Genomic DNA, 20,289 nt, shown 5'->3' with positions numbered 1-20,289 from the left:
GGTTCCAAATTGTGTACTCCAGAGCTGCTTTGGGGTACTAACTCTAAGAACTTTAGGAGCTTTACTTCAGGAGTATGATGTCAGGAGTACAGCTTTTACCACTGCCAGGTTGGGAATCACTGTGGGTCATAGTTCTGTCATTTCTGTTGGCATGTTAACACCCATGGAAAGTTCACTAAACGCTGTAGTGCTTTAATGTTTACCATGCTTTTCTTACCATGACTCCCTGCATTTAAAGACTCCAGGCTGTATGCACCCAGCAGAATGTTGGCTTGCCGCTGTAGAGATTTGCCAAAGGGATGGCTGCCTTCAGATACCACATAATAAAAGACACAGCCAGCTGAAAAGATGTCCACGGTATATGTCTGCAAATAAACAACCTTTAATAGCAATAACACATTTTTTCCCCCCCTGAAGGCTTTGATCATCACAGGGTGGTTATTTTGCATCTAAGAGCAGAAAACTTTTCAGAATCACATAGTCAGCTGCAAGCCAGCATGAATGCCCAGGCATCAAGTACTGCGTATCTTCAAGTTTGACTGCAACCGTGTGCCACCTGTTGGTTGCGCTGCCTTCTCCCAGGGGAGCCTGACGGAAAGATGAAGACTTACGGGATTCTCTTTGCAATCTTCACTCAGCATCTCTGGGGCAATCCACCCTTCAGTGCCTGGCACGCCTGACCGACGGCTAAAGCTGTGCCTGCCCACTGCCAGCTTCTTGCACAGGCCAAAGTCTGAAATCATAGCTTTGACTTTCCCATGGGCGTTGGGCATCGAGATGAGGATGTTATGGGGCTTCAGGTCCCTGTGGACTGTTATAAACACCCATTTATCCACTCCAGGCAATCCCAGCAATATTAGTAAATTTTTAATGTATTTGCATTGTAAACCTTTCACAAGGCTGAACCACCATTTGTTAAACCAAACCTAACCTCAAACTTGTCTTTGGTAGAGGCTTATCACTTTTTTTATTCCATCACCACTAGTCATCATGTTTTACATGACTTCTATCCAAAAAATGCAGCGCCCTGAATAAACCGTAATGACTAGCTTTACTACTCCACTGCAGCAGAATGTTACAGGGACAAGGCCGGTGTCAAAGGACAGATGCTACTGCTGCCAGCACTAGATGCAGCTTCTACGACTCTCTCTTCTGGTACTGAATAAGCAAGCTCCCAGCACCAGACCTGTTTCTCTTTTTTTTTTTATAGTTAAGAAAATATACCACTCTCCATCCAATACTGAAATGAGAGGCATTCTTACCAATACTAAGGGAGTGCAGGTAGGCAAGACCAGATGTTGTCTGTTGCAGGAGAGTGATGGGTTGTAAGCCATGGTGACTGAAGGCCTTCTGCTCAACATACTGTAAATGACAACAGAAAAACAGAAGATTCAGCCACAACATTGCTTATCATTAGCCCCTACATAGATAGTAAGTACACCCCCTTCAGCCCCCCTAAAAAAAGTTTAGGCTGGGTAAATTGCAGTCTAATGCTAGTTGGTAACATGTGTTTTTTTTTTTTTTTGGCTGAAGGTAATGGTCTTTAAAATGTCATTCAGAGCTAGAATTCTATACAGCACTGTGCTCCAGAAATAAGAGTAGAGTGTCTTTGAAGTCCAGATGGTAGGAGTAGGATGATGACTAGAAGGGAGTCCTTCACAAGAAAGAAAATCAAAGGACAACAGCTTCTGTCCTTAAATCAGTACAGGGTTAGGGGTGTCTTTCTAAAGGTCTGAAAACACCCCTGTTGGGTCTGTGACAATTACACATTCCTACGATGGCAGGAGTAACAACATCTCCTGCCGCAGGCATTTCAGCAACTTAAGCTAAAGGAAATTGAAGGCCTTCCAGGGAGAAGACCTTCACAAATTCTGTAGGTTTGCAAGTGACCCATCACCTCCTGTAAAGTGGCAGCACACAACTCGATGGCTATGTACTGAAACTGTCGGTCCTTCTCTGTGCAGAAATAGCGGATCACATTAGGATGCTCATCTGACTCTCGCAGCAACTGTACTTCACGGTCTGCAAAGCTGAAGCACTCGGGAAGAATTCTTTTAACTGCAACATCACGGTTATCAAATGTCCCCCTACAGCGAGGAAGGAAAGCCATATCAACCTTTTATGCTTTCTGTAGACAAAGCATGTACAAAGCAAGTGACAACGGAAGACGTTTTATGGAGGCATATTAAAGCATTTATGCTGGAAACAGGTTCTATGGGAAGTAAAGTAGTTTTTGCTAGTGAAGAAACACTGCATGAAAGTATTCCAGACGCACGCAAAATACTTTTTCAAAAGTTTCGTTTCTGTTCATATTAGATATGGGGGGTGGGGAGGTGGGGTGGGAGGGTGGTATTTAAAAAAAAAAAAAAAAAGAGAAAGTACCTAATGCAAATAGGATATTAATTTGTCCATTTAATGCTGAATGCACATATTCTACCTGTAAACAATTGTCCCTTCAGCTCCATGTCCCAGTACATCTTTTGGGTTGAATGAAATCTTGCCAACCATCACTCTGTTTGCATCTTCATCTGTACAAAAAACAAGAAACAAGGACTAGTTTAGGATGAGTCAAGTCAGCCTTATACAACTGCACATCCTTCTAGGCCAGTATGTAAAAGTCTCTTTGCTCGTGTTTAACACCACAGATGATCAAAACAAATGAACATCTCCATTTTGGTACTCACGCCGAGGAGGCACATACTCTCTGGTGACCAAATGATCCAACATGCGGAGTCAAACACATTCTGTACACAACACCTGACATAAGGTCTGGAAAGATCATGTCTCAAGACAGTATAAGAGACTAATGGTTCTCAGCAGACAAACTCTTTGTAGAAAGTAAGTTTTAAAGATGTCTTGTTGAATTTAAGAAATGCTGACTGACAGTTATGGAAGTCGGTTTACTAGCAATTCCCCTGAATAGCCTTTGAAGGGACAAGAGTGTGCAAGAAGATCAGGCAGTAAGGCAGGCCACACTGCATAATCCTTATTTCTTGATTCCAATTAATTGTAATAATACATATTTTTACTTAAATGAGCCTCTCCCTAGAATGGCTACAGGTTAGAAGAATATACCGCCATGGACAACATAACCCCTCAGATGGCAGTTATGAACTGTGTTTTTCTAAAGCAAGTAATTCTGCTCAAAGTTAGGGCATGACACACCTGCATAAATGGTCAGACTAAATGAGAATGATGGTCCTTTTCAGCTTTTGATCTATGAAGTATCATCGATAAGTATTTTAATTGTTGTGCTGTACCATCATTCAGACAGGGGAAATACAGAGACTCACAATAAAAGACACTGGATCAACTTTACCTCCTTCTTCTTGCTCAGTGGAGAGGCAGCTCCCAACATCAGATGTGGAGATGCTGGAATACACAGAATGGTTTGAGGCTCTGGGGGACATATTTGGTGTGCTGGTAGCTGAGCTCTCTGTCCGTGCATAGGTGGTGTCCAAGAAATCTGCTTCTGGGGGTAGATCACTGGGAGCACGAAAGGGCAGCGTCTGTTGCTGCAAGAGCTGTATCTTCTCTTCCAGCTGATGCTGCCTCTGTTGCTGCTGATGGACACTCTGTGAGAAAGGACCTCAGTTCCATAAGTGGAGTGAAGTTTTTACAGTCACGTCACAAAAGGGAACTCTATAGCTAGTGGGGTAGCTACATCCAAAAGGTGAGAGGAAAACTCTCTTGCTGTGACACTGTCAGCCAAGTAGGCGGGGGAACTTTCAATCACACGCTTTCCATTTCATTCTGAACTTCCATTGCAAAGCTGAGAAATCACACTGGTTGGTTAATATGGCAAAAGCTAACTGTTACTAGGTTGACTAGGTGTCTTTAAACCACAGAAGGATAACAGCTTTGATCCAAAACCTGGAAAACCTGACAGTGGTTCAGGTGAGGAAGAGAGGAGTGAAGCCAATGGTGTTAAGACCATGTCCGTGAAAAGAGTAACACATACAAAAACCAGAACTGGTGGGATGAAAAGTCTCCAGAGTTGGCAGATACGCCCAGAGAAATCACTGTTATGTCAAATTTGTAGCCTCTGCTACCCACCACACATCTGCGAGGAGGGGGAAAAAACACTGTAGTGCATAGCTTTCTAATTCCTATCATTTCTTGGGCTGTAAAATGTTACTGACTCTCCCAAAACTCAAAAGCACATCAAGCTAAGTCAGCATTACCATTGGATAAGTGATGATAAAAGCCACCCAGCCCACAAGCAGGAAAGTGCTGAGAATGATCGTGGCCATGTCTTTCAACATGGAGTCCACAGGAGCCTCTGGCCGAGGGACAGGCCGAGTAGGTTTCTCCTCAATATCCTTTGGAACAGCAGGAGGCACTGCTGTTGAGGAACCTTCAACAATGTCAATAACCTAAGAGGCAAGGAAAGCTCTGTTAGCTCAATATCTTCATGAGTAATGGAGCACTTGTACGCTAGCCTTTCTGCTAAATAATTTTTAATAAGTTCTAACCCTACCAAAGTCAAAGAAAGTTTTGCATGTGGAAAAAAAAAAAAAAAGCAGCTGAGAGCCCTGATTTTGAAATAAGGAATGACACATTATCAGACCAGTGATTCTACATGCTAAGTACATGAAAATCTGACACAAAAAATGTGAATTCCATGTAGCTTTCCTTCTGAGTCCTTCCCCAACCTCTACTCCTTTATATTCTCCTATCATCCAGCAAGATGATTGTTCTCATCACAAACCTCTTCAATAGTGGCTTTATCAGAGTCAGCCGGAATCACATTTTCAGGCCTCTTAGGTAAGTTGCTTGGGAATTTCTCCAGGATCCTTGTAGGGGCAGATAATGGTGTTTCATGGTGCCCTTTAAATAAAAAACATTTGTTGAAATAAAAAGTTGTCCCTTTTTAGGAAAGGTATCCTTGATTTCAGCATCTTTGCTGAAGAGCATATATAAAGTTGATTTACAAAAGGCTTGAGAACATCACAGAACAAAAGCTCAAATTAAAACTTTTTTCCCCCCTCTGTCCTTCCCAAGCAGTCACAGGTATAGTGATCACAATCCTCAAGAACTCTGTGCACTGGCTGTGGATTTGGTTCCTGACTATGAGAGAAACATGCATTATGCCTCCCAGCTGGCTCACTCTCAAGATAGTTTTGCTTTGTGATGTGGCCTTGAGGCAAAGATCGGGTTCTAAATATGAAATGGTTCTGAAGGGAATGGATCACATTGCATAAGAAAGCAGCAAGAATCGATCCAGCACTCAGCTACAATTGCTCTTCACATTCCTTTGGCTCATGCTAGCCAAGTGAGTGAGAAGAGGGATACGCTACTGTGCTCCCAGCTTTTGCAGCTGGCGTAGACGGAGGAAGACTCCTGCTCGCATATAGAGCAGGAAAGAAAAAGGAGGGAAAAGATTGAGGGCATGGGTGATTCAGCACAGAGGGTTGCAGAGGAATACGAACTGTTTAAAGGGAGCCGCCTGACATACTGCAAGAGCAGGACAGTATCAACAAAGAAAGGGATCACAGGAAGAGAAAGGTGGCAGTTAAGGAAGCTGAAAGTCACACCCTGTCCCTGCCACAGAGATCCTGTGGCATGTATCACTTAATTATAAACTTTCATCACTTAAAACTGAACTTCAGACAGGTCTTCATTTTTGAAGCAAAATTGTAAATGCCCTGAAAATCAATTCCAAAATTTTGGGATTTGGGGCACACAGGACAGGCTGACATTTTATTATCTTCAGCCTCTGTGCTTTAATCTTCCATTTGTAAAGTGAGGAAAGCACGGATATCTGATCCATATGATGAGAATTAAAGTAACATTATGCACAATAAAAAAAATCCAAAGGAACCAGAATACATTATTTACGGTAAATATAAATTACCTCTACCCCTCAATGAAGGAGGGGGCAAATAAACAATAAACAACTTTCCACATATTGAGCTAAGCACTCTCCATCCTATACATTGAATAAACCAGAAGTCTTGGAAAAAACAGTATGCAGTCGTATACGTAAAGACATTAATTCACATGCAAATGAAGACGAATTAGAAACGATTACTAGAATTCAGTAATTACTGCCTGAGTTGAGGCAGTCATTGTGACTGATACACAAGCAGCTGACAAACAGCTCTGAGGTTAGGATTAGAATCGTCCGCCAGATGGCAATGCAATCCTGCACAAGTGGCAGACCAGGGCCAAGCAAGGGACCTCGGGTACCTATTAAAAGCCAGTCGTTCCAATAGTGGAGTTTGTTCTTTTCTTTCAGTCTGCCTGAAAACTTTACATCCGTACTGGGTGTGATAACACACTCGCCATTGTCTTCAATTGTGACTCCTTCTGTTTTTGGACCCTCTAGTAAGGGTATGGCACTGCCGCGGGGCTAGAAAGAGAGATGATTGTTACAATTATGGAAGCACTGTGTCCCTGTAATATCTAAACAGGCAACTAAATAAAAAAATGGAGGTCAGAATTGGTGGGCAAGCAAAAATGACTGGCAGCAAAGTCACCCTAAGTAAACACTGCCATTATGCCCTCAGCAACTGCTTCAACAACCTTGGACATTAGACCTTCTAAGTTACATGTTGCCTAGGAGATGAGATTACTCTCTCTTTTTTTAGAAAAGTTAAACAGAATCTTTATTTTGTACCTGGAAAGCCACAGCGTGAGCAATACAAAGTGTGATGCAGTTTCCTATCTACGGGGAGTTACTTTGATGAACAAACCAGCAATTTTAGCATTAACCACAATGCAGCAACAATACCATGTAGCAACCTCTGGTCCACTCCTGCTAATCTTGCCTGGCACAATTCCTGATGAGCTACAGTTACTTCTTTGCAGCATTTGAAATGATTCCTGAAATACGGTCATGCATTCTAAGGCTTACTGTTAATTGTTTCATGAAATATTTAATTTGCTATGGATTTCTTGATAACAATCTGCAATTTAAAACCAAATTTCTGTAGACGTACAGCCTTCAGTGTTTTATTTTCTACTTTAATCGGATCCCTTTGCCACTTTACTATGGCAAAGTTGTCTTTTTATTTATTTTTATGTATTTTTCCATTTCAACTTTTTTTTTTAAACCCAGGACAGTACTAATTCTGTAAAGGCACTTTTCAGCAGGCGTCATTCAACTCTTGCAGCTCCCAACTTACCACAACAGTTACTCCTTCATGTACCATTGATGGTGATGCATACAAACTTGTGGAGTATTTCCCTACATATAGAGTTGGTCTGGAAAAAAACAGTAAGTGTTAGAAAGAAGTAGGCAAACGGATGTTTTAGCATCTTAGCTAACCTTGGCAACACAATCCTGCAGAACTAATGCATGAGTTTCTCAAATCATCAATATTTAAATCTTGAAAAGCCTGGATCTGTAAAATTGTTTTAAGTACTGCTGTACTATGAAGCTATTCTTTTTAATTATGAAAGCATTATTAGTTGATTATTCGTGTCACAATTACTCATTTGACATAACTCACATCCTATTTCTGCATTATTCAATAACTGGTATTTGCCAAAATGCTATGAACCTTTTTTATAACGTGAAAGGCTTCACATTACAAAAAACAATTCCATTCCACATTATAAGAAACCATTAACACAGAACATCTGATAAAAGTTATGAATATACATTTCCTAAGTTTATGATAGGTGGTTTTTTTGGTCTCTGCCTTTAGACAATAAAAGATCAAATATAAAATAATGGCTGGAGAACTAGAGCTGCTTTTACATATTCTTTTCACCATCTTGAAACTTGTAGAACAGTCCTTAACTGAATGTATATAAATAAGGTTTTAATGACAAAGTTCTGTCAAATAGACAGTGAGAACAGGAATATTCATGCTCACGTCAGTTTGCTCTTGGTCTCTGTTTCCTTTGGGAAAGGATATTTCCACTTGGTAATGTGTCCAACCTCCCCAGACATGAACGTCAAGTATCGCAGAGTTTCTATCCCCACGTTAGTATGCATAACTTTCCGTAATCCTTCACGTTGCCAGATGTAAAAAGCTACCACAGGAGAAGCGTAATTCTGAATCCACAGTACGTCCCCAGACTCACTGTCTACGGTCACCACCAGTCCATCTCCATTAGACACAAAGTGGGACATTTCTACAATATACAAATATATAGGAGATTATGTCTGTGCTGCAGACATGCAATTTTAATAATACATATTAACAGTTTAAGCCTTATGTTGACTGTGGAGTCCATTATACCTTACATTGCAAAAGAACAGCTGATCAACGAATCAGTTGTCAGAATTAGGTGGATAAAAGTTCAGTTGCAATGCAATAGCATTGCAGTAGCTTTTTCTGAGTGTACACCACTGTTTAGGTTTGCTTCCTCTCCTGCCATTTTTCACTGAATTTTAAAGAGTCATATCTTTAAGAGCGTACCTTCTTAGATTCAGTTTACCTGAAGCTACCTAACAGGCTCTAGATATTATGGCATGTAAAGGATAAAAACTGGCAGACACATATCAGCTGCACAAAAATCAGACAGACAGCTTGACCTATTAATTCTTTTTTTTTTTTAAATCAGAATATTTTTGCCTGTATGCAAAACCCATGGCCAATACAGGGGGTGGGGGTGGGGGGTGGGGAACAACAAAAAAAAGAGAGCAATTAAATTCTTACTGTATTTTATGTCTTCATCAGGCAGAGTAGCTGCATAATCAAAATAGGTGGCATTCCATCGCAGCTCCTTCTTCTTGGTGTCATACATTGTGATAGTGTACTCTGTTAAAAAATATACAGTCTGTGAAGTAAAAAAACCTATGAGAGAATAGAATCAATCATCTCAAAGCTGAGATACTCTTCAAAACATCCCACACACACTTACTGCTCTCTGCATTTCATTTTCCCAACACTCCTCATAAATAAACATTTCACAGCTGTTAAAGATAATGGCCAATCCACTCATATACTGATCCACAGGAATCTCAAAACAAGCTCTGCAGACAGTTACTGCCCACGGTGCCAGCATTTTGCTTTTATCACACAGCTTCTGATGTACTTTGTTTTACTTACAAGTTTCCAAACCCTGCATTCTAAAATTCAGCATACCATGTTCTGTAACTGAACTATCGCACTTAAAGAACACATTAATATAGAGGTTAACGAACAAGTCTGTAACACTCCTTTTTACTAGTCAACACCTATATGGTGTTGGTCTAATTTTAACAGTTGTTTAGACTACTGCATCTGTAATTTCAGTGGATATGCTATATGTCCATTTTCTTTAAACAGTTTTTATAAAAGCTGTATGTTACAGAGCAAACTTGGGTTCACAGCTGCTACTGGAATGCACTGTTAAATAGAATATAAATGCCACATAGTCAGCAAGAATAATAATGGACCATGTCTACTACCAAAGTTTAAAAAAACAGTATATTTCTGCTGCTATAAAGAGTTAGTAATTTTTCTGTGTACAGTCTAAAATCATAATTTACAGAAGTTTTTCTAAGAAATAAACTTGCAAACCTGAACTGATCACAAGGTCATTTGTTATGAGCCTAAACCTGAAGAACAACAACAAGAAATTTTCTTCTAAGCTGCAGAAAAAAAAGCATATGACCTGTTCTCCCAAGATACAGGAGGGATGTTGACGGGCAAAGACTTTCTGCAAATGAAGAGGTCAAGGTTTGCTGTTTCTCCCCAGTCATGAGGTCAATCACGTACCAAATATCCTGCTTTTTACCTGAAATCATAATTTAACCCACATTACCATTCAGTTGGAAAAACTGCACTTCCATGAAGCTTTTCAGTCTTCTTTTTTCTTTAGTAGGCTCATGAACTTAGCGCGAATAAAGCATTTTTAATAAAACAATTTCTCATAGTCAGGCTTAGTTTCATCATTTAGCACTGCTGGCCAATCCCCAATATTGACAAGAAAAACTTAATACAACATTTAGAATGGTAAATACTATTGGCTGCATTATTTTTTCACACTGATAAAATCTAACAGAATTCTGAGTGTAGAAGATCCTGTGAGCTAGCAGAGAAGAGACTGAAGTGCTAATGTTGAAGGACAGTAGGTGGAAAAAAATTATGAGGGTCTCCACATTTCAAATTGATTAAGGATTGTAATCCTAACATCCCATTCAAGACTACATGAGCCATGACCTTAAATATTTCTTTGACACCAACACATATGCATTCTGTTTAGAAGCTTCAAATAAACATTTTTCACTCCCTTACTGGAGAGACACAAAGTGGAAAACTAGAAGTCGGTATTGGCCCTTCAGGAGATTAAAAAAACAATACTAAGCTCATCCTGATCCTTTGCCCATTCTACTGTTGTAATAAGTAATAACTGTCCTTCCTTCTCCCCTTCTCCTCCCAAATCCATCTGCAATTAGAATGAGTCAGGACAGTGAGGCATAAATTCATTATTATTTGTAGTATAAATGAACTGACTGTATCTCAGGTAACGGAGGATGTCTAACCATGTTGCAATGGGATTTCTAATTTAATTATAATTATCAGGCAGTCAATGACATTTACAAGCGTAAGATTTTAAGTAGAAGTCACATTTTGTTGAAAGATAGCATCTCAAGAAAACAAAAAAACCAATACAGGCTATTCACTGCTTAGAAAAGCTATTTTCTCCTTCAGGAAAAGTAGTTGGTTTTTAATCTTCAAACAGTAATTGAATTCTATATTAATCAGAGTTTTCTGTCATCAGAAAGGTTAATGAAAACCCATAATTAATACCCAAAATAAAGCTTATGTCCACGCAGTCTGTCTGGGAGTCTCTACATTTTGTAGTCGCTGAACATCTTACAATCTCAAAGATAAAAATTGAGCTCACCCATGTACAGGATCCCATCTGAACTGCGGCAGGGAGATGCCTGCACCAGCTCTGGGATAGTAAATGGAAGTTTCTAGGGGAAAAAAAAAAAAACCACAATAAAAGCTTATTCACATTGGTGTGATAGTCTTCGCATTTATTCACAGAAAAGGGTGGTCAGAAAACTTCAGAAATCTCAAATGACAGGGTTTTATTGTTTGTTTGTATTATTGCAGTGCCTGAGAACTCCAAATTTCAGGTCAAGGCCCTACTCTGCAAACCCAGAACAGAGAGAAGTCTGTCTCGGTGAGTTTACAATAGGAGAAATGCATGTAAGCATGGAAGAACTACTTGCAGCTGAGATGCTTGGAGGGCAAGACTGTGGTTTTAAGGTCTACCATCATCACTTATAAACTGTCTGGGCTTCAACATACCGTGGTTTAATTACCTCTCCTATAATGAGTATAAAATGGTTCTCCATAGGACTGTACAGTAACATTTGTAAAGGCCAGGTATCTTCATACAAATGAAACTGTTGAGAGGGTGAAGCATGAATCTCCAGCTGAAGAGTTCTTGAGATACTGCCAAGCCTGTACTGCACTTACAGAATGGGTGATAATCCTTACTAAGTTTTAAGAGACTTTTATTGGGATGAGGTCACAAGAGTAACAGACAAGCTGCACCAACAATAAAGATCAGGCCTTTGCTAAGTTTACTGAAATATGCTAAAATTATTCCACTCTTGCTTAAAACTTTTATAATAGTGATTCTAAACAGAAATTAAATTACTTCAAAAAGAGAGGAGATTAACAGAATAAAGGAATAGATTCAAATAGATTGCTGCTTCCTGGATTCACCCAGGAAAAGAACCAAGAATCATTTTGCAAGTTATGAGCTGGCTGTACTGGGGGGTGGGGGAGTGGTGAGCGAATACTAAAATATTTAACAATATTAAAGTTCTTAAGGGAAATCATAGCAGCTGCCAGAGAACATTTTATCTGAGTATCACCACAAAGTTTAAAAATAAAAGTCAAACATTAGCTAGTGTCTGTGGGTTGCATGGATTGGTGACTATTTTGAAAAGGTTCAGCATTTTTGTCCGCTTACTAAATCTTATAAAGACATCTTCTGAAGGTGTCAGCACAGAACATGTATTAATCCTGCCTTTTGGCAGATAGTTTTAAAAAATTAAGTATTTGGGTGAAAGGGACATATCTGATTTGTATTATTCTGGGTATACCTTTCCCATCAAATCATACAGAGACTATTCAATATTTGGATAATACCACATAAATTTTATTTGTCATCATCATTATTTTACCAAGTTACAGAAAAATAGTACAAGTGGACAAAACATATGCTGGTTTTTGACTAGTCTGATCAAGCTTTTCCAAGAAACTGGTACACTTCCATTAAACAGTACAAAAGCCTGCAAAACTTTACAGTACTGTCAAGAAAGCAGAAAGTTCCCTTGGGGACTTATCCTTTGCGTGAGTCTGATTACGCCACTTTTCTAAAAATTATCAGAGAAGAGAATTTAAAAAACATACTTACAGTCAAGCCTTCACTATTCTTGCCACCAAGTGTATACAAACTGCCATCATTTGGGTCTGGAAGAAATGCTGGCCTAGGATTTAAGCAGCAATTATAAATGATAAAAAATGCACTGTGCTTCTCAGAGAACAGGAAAGCAACTATGGTCAGTACTGGCTTTACAGGGAAGTTCATCTGACATTAAATTTTTTACTTTGTATTATCCTTTTTTAAAGTTTCATTTATTAACTGTGAAAATGAAAAAAATATATATAAGTTTCAGAACTAATTCAGATTACTAATAAATTTGAAAATTCAAAGATCCAAATGTGGCAGGCAATCACTTGGGTGAAAGCTTTTAAACAAGATCTATATGGTTTTAAAATGCCACAGAATTAAAAACAAATAAACAAAAAAAAACAGCATAAGGAAGGCAAGGAACAATAAAAGAGTTGCCAGAACTACGTAAATTTGAGAGGTAAAGGCAACCCCACCACCCAAACTACAAAAAAAAAAAAAAAATCCCAAACCCCAACATCAAAAACAAACCACAAAAAAGAAAGGATGTTAGTACTGACTTCAGAGACATAAAGTTAAAGCCCCAAATTTTCTAGTTTAATGAGAGATTGCTATGCTGGAGGAACTACTCTGAAGTAACAGCTTGAGGGTTTCATTTGAAGATTCTGGTAGTGGTGGTTGGAGTTTCCTATGCTTCACTATTTTTAGCCTTTTATTTGAAGAGAATAAGTACAAAACCCAGAGATCACTCCCTAGCTGTTTCTGTTATTTTCAAAGCTGCTCAATTAAGATTGTGGCACAGTTAGCACACTTGATCTCTGAACCTGAGCAAGGACTTGAGAGAACAGTCTGCAGACAGGATGTTTCTTAGCGCTACAAATAAGAGAATTATATGTAGCTAATTATATCCTTTCTGTATCTGCTCTCCAAACCACCTTAAATTGACTTAACACAAGGTATGCAATTTTTCTAGAACATAGATTGCTTTCGTTCAAATTAAATCAAATTTCAAGATGTCAGTGAAAATCAAACAAGCAGTAAATGAGATAAAGGAAACAGACTTACTCTTCCACATGTATTGGCACCTGGAGTACAGGATCTGCATAAACGGAAAAAGAAAAAGTCATAATACTGGCGATTCAATTCCTTGAACTCACTAGATACAGGATTAAGTCAGGCCTCAACAACTTGCTCCTTTTTGAAAGGCTGATGCACGGAGTTTGAAAGTGGCCATCTCAGCAGCCTCAACAACCTCCTGTTTGGTTGTGAAACAAGGTTTATAAAGTGGGAAAATACAAAGCACCTGAGAAGTTTTAAACCTTCTGAAGTTCTTTGCTCAGTTTTATCCACACTACTTCCCAGCCACCCCTGGGAGGAGACTCAGAGAAGATAACAACCAATTTTACTTAAAAACAAGCTACAGCTAATATAAGTTTGCAGACACTGTGAGAACAGGGATAAAGTACTGTCTTGATAGTTTTTAATCTGTATTTTATGAACTTTCGCTACTTTGTGTCTCAGGTACCTTGTGTATCAGGCAGGTAAGCATATGCTTTCTAGCTAACTCAATGTTTAATTTAAGATGCAACATACAAACTGAAAGCCTAGTGCTACACCTAACTCAAATGAGCCGGAAGACTGCCAATGACTTAAGAGCGAGACTCCAACACAAGGCAGAAAAAACTTAGTTCCACTTCCTACTCCAAGACAAAACCTCTGTGATCAGCATGTCACTGAAAAGAAAAACAGAAGTCTGCCAAGTGCTATTCAAAATTACCTAAAACCTGATTTTTTTCACTTAAATAATTTCCCCACTAAAATTTATCCAAGAATCCACATTACATAAAAAAATCAAAAGGTTTGGAAACAATCTCATAGTAGTTGGTATTTTGAGTGATCAGAATCACAGTTCAGCCTGCACCAACAAAAAGAAGTTATGAAATAAAACCTGACAATGCTAAATATAAATCCTTACATATTAAAAGGTAAATTAAGAACGATAATTTGATTTTAATGTAAGGTAATGTGACCTCAAAATTACTGAGACCTCAAAAAATCCTGAATCGTGGGATTTTCAATCCTGATGCCAAAACCACAAAAGTTCCCAGATTCGTAAGACATACTCTACAATTTCCAAGACAAACGTGTGTGCTTATTTATGGGTATATTGGCAGAAAGTAACTCAGAAGTCAAGAGGGATGCAAGGTATCTTCCCTTCCACAGGGGAAATCAAACCATTACAATAGAATAAACCTGAGTAAGAAGATGGAAGATGACCAAGCAAAGAAACACTGTTTTTTCAACTGTTCTGTCTCCATGCAAACATCACGAAGGAAGGAAATAAGAACAAAAACAATGATGTTTTAAGAGCCTTTGATTGGGCAACTGGCACAGATTCTGAACAGCTTGAGTGTACTGTGATATTTGCAGAGCTAAGCAAGACAAGAACAAGAAATTCAGGGTTCATTACGTGGGTCTGATAAAGTCTCTACCACTCTGCAGTAAATTGCATCACACTGCTGGGTTTGATGTTAACGGCCTAGGAGGATGTCCCTTCATTTTATATAACAGATTAAAAAAAACCATAAGAAACCCCCACCCAAAGAGATCTCTAGCCACAATGCAGCTGAAAACACTAGTCACCAAAAGATACACATATGATATCAGAGACAGAAAAAAGCACAATACGAGGAATAACAGTAAAGCTATTTTTATTTTCATTGATTTATTTTTACAACAGTAAACACTATCAGAGCAGCTTTGATCAAAACATAACTATATATATATTTTTTTTTTTTTCCCCCTCTTTAAGCCTAAAAAATGTTCCAGATACATCCTCAAAGCTGCCAGAACAAACTACTCAAAAGCATTTTAAGCTTCTGGGAACAATCCAATTAACCGGAGAGGGAGCACTGCTCTACTCAAGCACTGAAGGATACTACACCTAGCAAACTCACTGCTCAGCAAGCAGACTTGTCAAGTTTCATGCTTTACCTATTTCCCTCATCAGATGGTTACCAACCACTGCACTGGCATCTCCTGCATCGGCAAGAACAGCGTCAAACAGAGTCTCCCTCCACATCACAACAAATTTCCTCTAATGGAGGGACCCTGCAGAGCTGTGTGCTGGCTCTAGGAGGAAACCCACTGGATGGCACAGACACAGCCTAGTCACGTTAGCTTACACTCAGAGCCTCATACACAAGACAGCAAAAATTCTGAGATAATTTAGCTGGTACTCTTAACAGTCCTAGGCACTAACATGTAGTCATAGAAGACGGAGACCAAGAGTACCTATCTTGAGCAATTTTTCTCTTAATTATGAATTATCACCATTACCACTGTTCATTGATGTAAGATGGGAATGCTATATAAGTGTAGAGCTCAACATTATATCATAAACTCCATTTAATTTATTGAGAACCCAAGTACACATCAAAAGGCCCTAAGGATAATTAAGATTCAAACAAAGGAGTTAATGATTCATCATTGTCTATCTGTCTCTACAGACGACGCTGCTTAGTCAGACCTTTATTCCATGAACTATATCAAGCAATTCATTTCTATCCCTTGTGTGAAGAAACTGGTTTCAGGATATGTTGGGAGGGACCCCCCTGCTCCAAACTCTACAGTTGATTATATGCCAATTATTTCTCAGTGTTTGCTTCAAGCATTCCATGAGCTTTACAATATCTAATGCAACACATGGTGACTTACAGCACCATCTCTCCATTATTAAAGAAAAGCAAGAAAGAAAAAAGCATTAGCTGACCATTATATAAAGTGGTTCAACTCTGGAGTTGAACTGCTAGGTTGAACTACTAAAAGCAAACAGACATCAAGTTTATATACTCAATGTATCCGTAACTCTAGGTGAAATCAGCTAAGAGACATTAAAAACCACAGGCTAGAGTCTTTATAATCATAAATGCTTCATGGAAAGGGAAACTCTCACAGTTTTGTGAAAGAAACAGCATCATAAATCAGCAGAAAATGGCACCTGCCTCAGCCAAAGTAAGATTTAATGCAAATGCTACAAACATTGCTAAAGGCAAAAGCCAAACAAACTTTGCAAGTCTCTTGATGAACTGATTACACAGAAGAGTGTCGCACTTAAGTAAAAAAAATAAAGTCGCCTGTGGTGACGATCACTGTTGCTAGATAACAGCAATCTTCACCAACAGTGCTTGAGCAACTTTGTCCTATCTACAAACATCTCCTCCTCAAATGATCATTAGTGATAACAAAGCTGCACAACTTGTTTTTGAAGTGATAACTGACTGCGTATACATTGTTTAAGTATATTAATGCAGATATTTTTAAAAATCATTTTCCAGTCAGCCTAGGCAAAGCATAAGACAATAGTTTCTTGCCCAAATTATCTTCAGAAAGTTTTAAATTTAACAAAAGGACTGCTTATTCTCCGAATTAAATGGAGGCGTGAAGTTGTTATATGAAATCACAGTATAAAACTAGCACTATCTGACTCAAGTTCCAAATTTTCTAACTGCACTGTTACTGACATAACACACACTCTACAGTAGAAGAGGACAGAATGCAATTTCCTCAAACATATTAGTATTTCAGGTTTGTTTTCAAAGAATGCTCAGGAAAACCTGAACAATTACAGAAAATTTCAAAAGGTAGATTATATTTTCTAGCAACTGATCCTGGTTTGTCCATGACATTTGCAGGAGAGTCTGGTTAGTAGTGCTTTCCTATAGCTCCCTCTCTGCCCCCAAAATACAGTGAATAATAATAATAATACAGTACAGCATTTTTGGACTAGTAACTTGATTTCACTTAATTTTCTAAGACTAGGCAATCTACTTTAAAAAAAAAAACAAACAGTGCTCCACTCTGCTCCAACTATCTCAAAGGTCTGAGAAGTGTTGCATCATTACATCAACCATGTAGCACCATAATAGTGAAAGAACATATGTATGTATATGTGCAATATTTACTTGCATTAAGCTTTTACCCAAAAGCTTATATTTCTGAAAGCTGTTGGAAAAATGTCACTTATAACAATTTCATCAACAAACGTATCCTACACTTCAATAAATGATGCCAGAAATCCCATGAATGTCTCTTCAGCTTCTGTAGTGAGTTTTTCTGAAGCACTCTTGCATATCAGAAGATGTGAATGAAACCCTTATGACAAGTTCCAAGCTGTTCAGTGTGTGCTGTGCAGAAGCATCGGGCTCATGAGAAAGGCCTTAAACTTTAGTATCATGTCTTCAATATCAAGAACAACAGTGCTTTATCAGAAGTGAAAAAAACCTGCTTTCACTTGTTTTCTTGGTAACTGAAATTTGATTTACTAACAATGATAAAAAAGAGGTAGATGGAACAGATTAAGATGTTATTACAAAGCAGCAGGAATTTTTTTTAGTACTTACTGGCACATGAACCAAAACACTGATTCCGATGGCTTCCTGCAACATTTAAGTGTTGTATATGAACAGTTAGAAAGCATTTAGTATCAATATCTGATTAATTTCCATGCACAAGACTATTCACAATGAGTGAACGCAAACTGATGGAGTAGTTTATCTTCTGAAGTGAAAGGAATTCTCCTTTCACTACTACCACCATCCATCTGGCAAGACAGGCTCCGGAGAGCCATTTCTCTACATTTTTTGCTACTGGGGTGATGTAAATTTTCTCATTTTCTTAACACTTTCACGATTTTGAACTAAGGTTGTAGCTCTGTGAAGATACTTCGAAGACTGACAATAAACTCCTCACATTCACTTTCATGTGGTTTGGGACATATTCCAACTTTATTTCAAAGTTTGTTTTGAAATAAGAACTCTGAGATAAAAAGAGAATCTTGAGTTTAATTTATTGTTGTCAGGTCTTACAATAGTTTTCATATGCTTGAATACAGACTAGTAAAAGAATGAGTCATCTTATAACTGAAGTCACCTTTTGCTCCACAACGGGTCAAACAGAAAAAGTTCTTGCAAAAGTCAGAGAACTGAGGCCTTATCTTCTCTTCAACAGCTCAGCACTCAAGTGTTAACATGCTGAGACTGTAATCATGTAATCTTGCTTTCAAAATTTCCCTGAACTGCAGTTCCCCGTAATTAGGTGAGTTATTCTAATAGGCCCGATCTGTTCCAATACCAACAATAGTGATAATAACCCCTGAACAAAGCAGTAAGTATTCTGTATTGGAGCAAAAACTTTACAGAGAAAATGTAATAAAACTGTGATAAAAATACATCTGCCTCTCCCTTAAGCTTCCATTCCCTGTAGCAGAGGAAAAGCCAACTTCTTGCAATGTCCTACATAAAGCTTTTGGTATCATAACCTGTCCAAAAACTTTCCACTTTCTAGACTAAGAAAACAAAGATGTCAAAATAACTGTGGAGTATGGTAGGGGGGTGAGTTAGGAAGCAGGACATCATCCTGTAAATATCTCCACTACTGGAGGGAAGATCGAGTTTTCTATAGATATTTCCATGGGTTTCCAATTTGTTTTTCCTGCAGCCTCTACTAAGGCAGAGTATGTTAATGATACCTATATTAAAATCCTACAATTCAATACACACTAGCTTTAGCTTTCTGATCTGGTAATACACACCTGTGTGTAAACAAGCACATGCACACACTATTGGTAAAATTATTGCCACTGATACTTTTCATTAAACTAATTCAGCAAAGCATATTAATGCCCACAAGAACAGGGAGTTCAAGGGCATCAGCAGAATAGAAATGCCATTAAAAAGACTGCTGATACCTCTCCTTGTCATTGTGGGACTTATAAAATGTTATCCTCTAAGAACCAAAAAGCTTTCATTTTTACAAGTTAATGAAAAGATCTGTAAAATAACTGTGTCAAAAAAAAAATAATTAAAAGGACATTGATCCTAGATTATAAAGATTTATTCTAGAATTCTGTTTATTCACAAGTACAGCAGTTATTAAAAACCTGTTAACATAATGACTGGCCAGTAATTTAGTAAATTATTGGGCTCAGTTACGCTTCACTGAAATTAACATTTTGACCTGGCAGCAGGCAGATGTCCCAATACAGTTTTGGTTGCATCATGGCCAGAAAATATTTGTGCCTGTATCATTTGCTTGTGAGTGGGCAGAAGTATATGACACGTTTCAGATTATTCTGAAATAATTCTAACCCACATTTTGCATACATATATGAAAAAAAGCCACATATACAATTTTTGAAACTATAACCATAATGCTAAATACAATGCATTTGACTTTTCTCCATATTTCACTGTCATGGTTTAACCCCAGCCAGCAACTAAGCACCACGCAGCTGCTCACTCACTCCCCGCCATCCAGTGGGATAGGGGACAGAACTGGAAAAAAAAAAAAGTAGAACTTGTGGGTTGAGATAGGAACAGTTTAATAGAACAGAAAGGAAGAAACTAATAATGATAATAATAACAATAATAAAATGACAACAACAATAATATAAGGATTGGAAAATACACGTGATGCACAGTGCAATTGCTCACCACTCACAGACTGATGCCCAGTTAGCTCCTGAGCAGCGATCCCTCCCAGCCCCACTCCCTCCAGTTTATATACTGGACATGACGTCACATGGTATGGAATATCCCTTTGGCCAGTTTGAGTCAGCTGTCCCAGCTCTGTCCCCTCCCAACTCCTGGTGCCCCTCCAGCCTTCTTGCTGGCTGGGCATAAGGAGCTGAAAAATCCTTGACTTAGTATAAACACTACGTAGCAACAACTGAAAACATCAGTGTGTTATCAACATTATTCTCATACTGAATCCAAAACATAACACTATACCAGCTACTAGGAAGACAATTAACTCTATCCCAGCTGAAACCAGGCCATTCACAAACACATGATAAGATAAAATTTGCCCTTTGACCAAAAACCAAGTCTTTTTTAATGCACAAGATAGAGTTGCATATTTTCATCACTGTAATGTGCCCTTTACGTAGAACAGACAAAACCAATGACT

General features: G+C 38.5%; 1 protein-coding gene across 3 annotated transcripts in view; it reads right to left on the bottom strand.

Moving 5' to 3' along the window:
* ERN1 (endoplasmic reticulum to nucleus signaling 1) overlaps positions 1-20,289 on the bottom strand; it is a 39,272-nt gene that overhangs the window by 3,526 nt on the left and 15,457 nt on the right. For 2 of the 3 annotated variants that reach the window (XM_052808785.1, XM_052808786.1), the window contains exons 3-18: positions 13,387-13,420; positions 12,325-12,397; positions 10,792-10,864; positions 9,556-9,678; positions 8,616-8,717; positions 7,827-8,088; positions 7,131-7,209; positions 6,193-6,355; positions 4,712-4,830; positions 4,185-4,376; positions 3,320-3,575; positions 2,438-2,528; positions 1,898-2,087; positions 1,263-1,362; positions 612-811; positions 218-365 (exon numbers count right to left, since the gene is read on the bottom strand). In XM_052808785.1, the coding sequence (XP_052664745.1) occupies positions 218-365; positions 612-811; positions 1,263-1,362; positions 1,898-2,087; positions 2,438-2,528; positions 3,320-3,575; positions 4,185-4,376; positions 4,712-4,830; positions 6,193-6,355; positions 7,131-7,209; positions 7,827-8,088; positions 8,616-8,717; positions 9,556-9,678; positions 10,792-10,864; positions 12,325-12,397; positions 13,387-13,420 (2,205 nt within the window). Of the gene's footprint in view, positions 1-217; positions 366-611; positions 812-1,262; positions 1,363-1,897; positions 2,088-2,437; positions 2,529-3,319; positions 3,576-4,184; positions 4,377-4,711; positions 4,831-6,192; positions 6,356-7,130; positions 7,210-7,826; positions 8,089-8,615; positions 8,737-9,555; positions 9,679-10,791; positions 10,865-12,324; positions 12,398-13,386; positions 13,421-20,289 lie in introns of those variants that run through there. The other variant, XM_052808787.1, reaches the window with a different exon arrangement.

The sequence above is a fragment of the Harpia harpyja genome, chromosome 14 (assembly GCF_026419915.1).
Source record: "Harpia harpyja isolate bHarHar1 chromosome 14, bHarHar1 primary haplotype, whole genome shotgun sequence".
Classification (NCBI taxonomy): domain Eukaryota; kingdom Metazoa; phylum Chordata; class Aves; order Accipitriformes; family Accipitridae; genus Harpia; species Harpia harpyja.
Note: the sequence above shows the minus strand (reverse complement) of the source record. Positions and strands in the feature narration are given on the sequence as shown.